This window comes from Gastrolobium bilobum, unplaced genomic scaffold, assembly GCF_033153095.1.
Source record: "Gastrolobium bilobum isolate Gb01-03AN ecotype WA unplaced genomic scaffold, APGP_CSIRO_Gbil_v1 utg48630, whole genome shotgun sequence".
In the NCBI taxonomy this organism is placed as follows: Eukaryota; Viridiplantae; Streptophyta; class Magnoliopsida; order Fabales; family Fabaceae; genus Gastrolobium; species Gastrolobium bilobum.
The window spans coordinates 109,884-115,409 of record NW_026900034.1 but is presented as its reverse complement, the minus strand read 5'-3'; the positions used below and the strand labels follow the sequence as shown (position 1 = coordinate 115,409).

The 5,526-nt window shown below is 39.7% G+C and overlaps 2 protein-coding genes and 1 non-coding gene across 3 annotated transcripts; 1 reads left to right on the top strand and 2 right to left on the bottom strand.

Annotated features, from left to right (window-relative positions):
• Positions 1-1,442: 1,442 nt before the first annotated feature.
• On the bottom strand, positions 1,443-2,529 carry LOC133294952 (uncharacterized). Its single transcript, XM_061493724.1, has 3 exons — positions 2,378-2,529; positions 1,988-1,994; positions 1,443-1,904 (listed from the first exon to the last, which is right to left on the bottom strand). Exons 1-3 carry the CDS (start codon positions 2,527-2,529, stop codon positions 1,443-1,445), a joined length of 621 nt encoding a protein of 206 aa, XP_061349708.1.
• A 15-nt stretch (positions 2,530-2,544) lies between these two features.
• Positions 2,545-4,371, bottom strand: LOC133294951 (uncharacterized). Its single transcript, XM_061493723.1, has 2 exons — positions 3,843-4,371; positions 2,545-3,431 (listed from the first exon to the last, which is right to left on the bottom strand). Exons 1-2 carry the CDS (start codon positions 4,369-4,371, stop codon positions 2,545-2,547), a joined length of 1,416 nt encoding a protein of 471 aa, XP_061349707.1.
• Positions 4,372-4,955: 584 nt separating this feature from the next.
• Positions 4,956-5,062, top strand: LOC133294954 (small nucleolar RNA R71). The gene has a single exon (XR_009749281.1). It is a non-coding gene; the product is annotated as a small nucleolar RNA R71 (small nucleolar RNA).
• Positions 5,063-5,526: the final 464 nt, after the last annotated feature.

Here is a 5,526-nt window from a genome sequence, read left to right as displayed (position 1 = left end):
TTTTATAACTGCCTCAGGGCAGTTGCAGCATTGCTATTGGCCCAAATAACTGCTCAACTGCAGGGCATGATAACCCTCTCTCCTTCAACGTTTCACTTTTAAATGCTGCAACGGTACTTTTTGGGTTGCTCAGCAAAACCCACTCTGTAACATCCTTGGGCCTTTCCTTTCGTTGCAATGGCCTTAGCGCGGCCCATTCTGTCTGGCCCAATGCTCCTTTGTTGTGGCCTGTGATGACGCTGTGACATTATTACACCATTGGATTTATTTCCCATTTTTGTATCTGAACCAAAAATTAAAAACTTAGTATAAAATATGACATGCCTCCTAAAAAAATTAAACTATCATAAGATAAAATAAAATATGTTGAAATAAATAAATAAATAAAATTTTTTGACTCATAGGGTTGCCTCCTTAAAGCGTTTGATTTAAAGCGCTCGATTTAAAGTCTTCAGCCTGACTTGGTCATTTCTTGGACTTAGCTAGGTTCTTCCAAAGAGATAACAAATTTTTCCTTATCTGCATGGCCTCCCCAATAATGCTTAAGTCTCTGGCCATTAACTTTAAATGTTTCTCTCCCTTTTTCACCCATAACTTCAACAGCTCAATGGGGAAATGCTTAGACCACTCTAAAAGGTCCTGACCACCTTGACTTAAGTTTTCCTGGAAATAATTTTAAGCCTTGAATTGAATAATAGCACTTGTTCTCCTTGCTCAAAGCTCCTATGCAGAATATTCTTGTAATGCCATTTTTTCATCTTTTCTTTATAAACCTTGGCATTTTTATATGAATCCAGCCTAAATTCATCAAGCTCATTAAGCTGCAGCATTCTATTTTCCCTTGTTGCTTTAACATCTAAGTTCAGCTTGGTTATTGCCCAATAAGCACTATGCTCTAGCTCCTCAAAGAGATGACATGCCATCCCATACACAATCCTGAATGGTGATGCACCTAAGGCAGTCTTGTAAGCAGTCCTATATGCCTATAAAGAGTCATCCAACCTTAGTGACCAGTCTCTCTTTGTAGGATTTACCATCTTCTCCAATATTCTCTTGATATTTCTATCGGACACTTCAACCTGCCCACTAGTCTGAGGGTGGTATGTTGTAGCAATCTTCTGTCTCACCCCATATTTTGCTAACAAATGTTCAAATTGTTTACTGCAAAAATGGGTGCCTTCATCACTTATAATTGCCCTTGGTGTACCAAACCTTGTGAAGATGTTTTTCTTGAGGAACTTCAACACCACTTTTGAATCATTGGTGGGCAGTGCCACGGCTTCCACCCACTTGGACACACAGTCCACAACAACTAGAATATATTGATTCCCAAATGATGGTGGGAATGGTCCTATGAAGTTCAGCCCCCAAACATCAAACAACTCCACTTCAAGAATAGGATTGAAGGGCATATCATGTCTTCTTGATACATTCCCAGTCCTCTAGCATCTATCACAACCTGAAACAAAAGAATGTGAATCTTTAGAAATGTTAGGCCAATAAAATCCAGATTGTAAAATCTTTGCTGCAGTCCTGACTCTAGCATAGTGGCCTCGATATGGAGATGAATGGCAATGCTCCAATATGACTCGTATTTCTCCTTCAGGTACACATCTTCTTATGATTTGATCAGGGCATCTCTTGAATAGGTAAGGCTCATCCCAAAGATAGTATTTACAGTCATGGATAAACCTATTTCTTTGTTGTGAACTCATGTTGTTGGGCAGAATTCCACTCACTATGTAGTTTGCAATATCAGCATACCACGGTGCTATAGCAATGGTAATAACAAAGAGTTGCTCATCTGGAAATGCATCCTTGATTTGCTCTTCAAGCTTATCTGCTTTACCATCATTCAGCCTTGATAAGTGATCTGCCACTTGATTTTCTGTGCCTTTTTTTGTCTTTTTTCTCCAAATCAAACTCTTGTAGCAAGATCATCCACCTAATGAGCCTCAGTTTTGAGTCATTCTTGTCCACTAAGTACTTGATTGCTGCATGGTAAGTGAAAATAGTCACTTTAGCACCAAACAAATAAGATCTAAACTTTTCAAAAGCATAAACAATAGCTAGTAATTCTTTTTCAGTGATTGTATAATTAAATTAAGCTTCAGTGAGTGTTTTGCTAGCATAGAAAATGGGATGAAACACTTTATTGTATCTTTGTCCTAGCACTACTCCAATAGCATGTTCACTAGCATCACACATCATTTCAAATGGTAGACTCCAGTCAGGAGTAACTATGATAGGTGATGTGATGAGTCTATTTTTCAGTTCTTCAAAGGCTGCTTTGCAATCCTCATCCACCATGAAGGGTATATTCTACTCCAGCTATCTGCAAAATGGCCTTGAAATTTTTGAGAAGTCCTTAATGAACCTTCTATAGAATCCAGCATGCCCCAAGAAGCTTCTGATTCCTTTCACATTAATGGGCATGAGCAACTTCTCAATCACTGAAACCTTGGCTTTATCCACTTCAAGTCCTTCCTTTGATATCTTATGATCCAAGACTATGCCTTCTCTTACCATGAAATGACATTTTTCCTAATTAAGTATAAGATTAGTATCTTCACGTCTCTGAAGTACATCTGATAGGTTGGCAAGACATGAATCAAATGACTCCCCAAAAACTGAGAAATCATCCATGAATATTTCTACAAAGTCTTCCACCATGTCTGTGAATATAGCCATCATGCAACACTGGAAGGTTGCTGGAGCATTACCCAGTCCAAATGGCATCCTTATAAATGCAAAGGTTCCATAAGGACATATGAATGTAGTCTTGTCCTGGTCTTCAGGTGCTATAGCAATCTGATTATAGCCTGAATACCCATCTAAGAAGCAGTAAAACTCCTTGCCTGCAAGTCTATCCAACATTTGATCAATAAATGGCAAGGGGAAGTGATCCTTCCTTGTTGTATCATTCAACTTCCTATAGTCCATGCAGATTCTCCATCCTGTTACAGTCCTTGTAGATATTAACTCATTATTTTCATTTTCTACCACTGTAATTCCTCCTGTTTTTGGAACACATTGAACTGGACTCACCCATTGGCTATCTGAAATAGGGTATATTACTCTTGCATCTAGCCATTTTATAACTTTTTTCTTCACAACCTCTTTCATCATAGGATTCAGCCTCCTCTGATGCTGTACAGTACTGTTGTAGCCTTCCTCCAGCAAAATTTTATGCATACACAGTGAGGGACTTATTCCTTTTATATCTGCAATGGTCCACCCCAAGGTTGTCTTGTGTTTCTTCAATATATCTAGCAACTGCCCCTCCTGCAACTTGGTCAAATGAGATGAAATTATTACGGGCAGAGTATCATTCTCCCCCAAGTATGCATATCTCAAGTGATCAGGCAGTGGCTTAAGCTCCAGCAGTGGTGGTTCTTCAATTGAAGGCTTTGGTGGTTGTGCTTTTCTTTCTTGCAAATTCAGAGACTTAAAGTGTCTCTCTTTGAATGGAATCTTTGATTGGGCATCTATCCAGGCTAAACATGCTTCCACCTCTTCTTTGTCAATTGCACCTTATTTTGCTATGACAATCTCCAGTGGCTCTTTCTCAATTTCTGGTTCATGTTGCTGTAGCAGTGGTTCGTCAGCATCTTCTATGGCAGAGCACTCCTCCATTTGACTTGAATATTTCATAGCATTTAACACATTAAAGGTTATTTTCTCATCATTGACTCTCATAGTCAGATCTCATTTTTCAACATCAATGAGATTTCTTCCAGTAGCTAGGAATGGTCTACCCAAGAAAAGAGGTACCTGTTACTTTAGGTGGAAACTTGTTCAAGAACCTGTTACTTTCTTGGGTGAGAGCTATTGTCTCATACTCTTTGAATCCTTTTTTCTTGACAAGATGTCTTTCATGAACTTTGCATAGCTAGGCATTTGCTCAAGAGCTTCTACCAATGGAACATTGATATGTAATTGCTCTAGCACATCCATGAACCTCTGAGGAAAAGGAGGTGGTGGTCTACTTGCTTTGTCAGCAGGCTGACTATACTGCTTCTTTGCTGCTGCATTCTGTTCTAGACTTTTGGTCTGAGTGTCAACCTGTTGCTCTCCAACATCTTCTTCCACAACAACCTTCTCTCCTGCATTCTGGCTTTCTAGCTCCTTCATCTTGTGATAGTCTTTTATATGGTCTGGTTCATCTACTGTTTTCCCATTCCTCAATGTTATGGCCTTGATCTGCTCACTCCCTTCTCTTCTTGGATTTCCAGTGTTGCTAGGCAGTGTGCCTATGGGTCCGCTTCTCATGGCATCAGCTAACTGTCCTACTTGATTCTCCAAATTCTTTATTGATGCTGATTGACTCTGAACAATGGCATCATTCCTTGCCATGAAATCCTTCAGCATATTCTCCAACAAGCTAGAGTTGTCAGCTTGCTATCTAGGCTGTTGGAATTGTTGTTGCTGTTGGAATGGTGGCCTTTGCATCTGTTGTGCTGGAGCATAGCCTGATCCTTGGTATTGCCCTTGAGAATAGGGAAAGTTATTACCATTCCTCCATCCTTGATTGTAGGAATTTGAATATTGATTGCTCATGTTATAATTTCCTACTAAAAATACAGATTGAGGGTTTTTAGGGCAATCATCATAACTATGAGAACCATTTAGAAGTATTAGAAATTGCATGTACTTGTTGTGGCTATGCTTTAGCATCAGTGTTCAGATTTAGAGTTTTAATAGTATTAGTCAAAGAAGATATATGTGCTGATAATGCTGATATAGCATCCAACTCCAGCACTCCTGCAGCCTTCTGCTGTGCAATTATCCTCTCAGATGGCCTTTGATAATTGTTGTTTGCCATCCTCTCCAGAATCTGGTAAGCTTATGTAAATGTCTTGTCCAAGAGAGATCCTCCATATGATGCATCTACTATGCCACGGGTTTGCTCATTCAGCCCATTGTAGAAGGTTTTCATTTGAAGCCATTATGGTATGCCATGGTTAGGGCATTTCCGAAGCAATTCTTTGAATCTATCCCAGCTTTCATATAGTGATTCTCCTTCTTTCTGCTGAAAAGATGTGATCCCACTTCTTAGTTGAGCTGCCTTGACTGGAGGGAAGAACTTGACTAAGAATTTCTCAGCCAAATCATCTCATCTTCTTATTGAATTAGGGGCTAAAGTGCTCAAACAAGTCCTAGCCCTGTTGGCTAGTGAATAAGGGAATAGCTTCAACCTTAATGCATCAGTTGTGACTCCTTGTATTTTGAAGTTATCTGCCACGTCCATGAAGTTCTTCAAATGCAGATGTGGATCATCACTAGGCATTCCATTTAACTGGCCAATTATTTGCAGCATGCTGAACGTCACTGGTTTCAGCTCAAAGTTTGCTGCTGCAACATCAGGTTGTACAATCCCCGAGTAGAGATTGTTGAGAGTGGGAACTCTATGTGATCTAATAGGCATCTCAGCTCGTTCATCCCCATTCATAGATCATTCTACTTCCATGTCTGCAGTTTTGGGTATTGCTACAGCTTTGTTCTGTCTCTGCCTCGTTCTCCTTG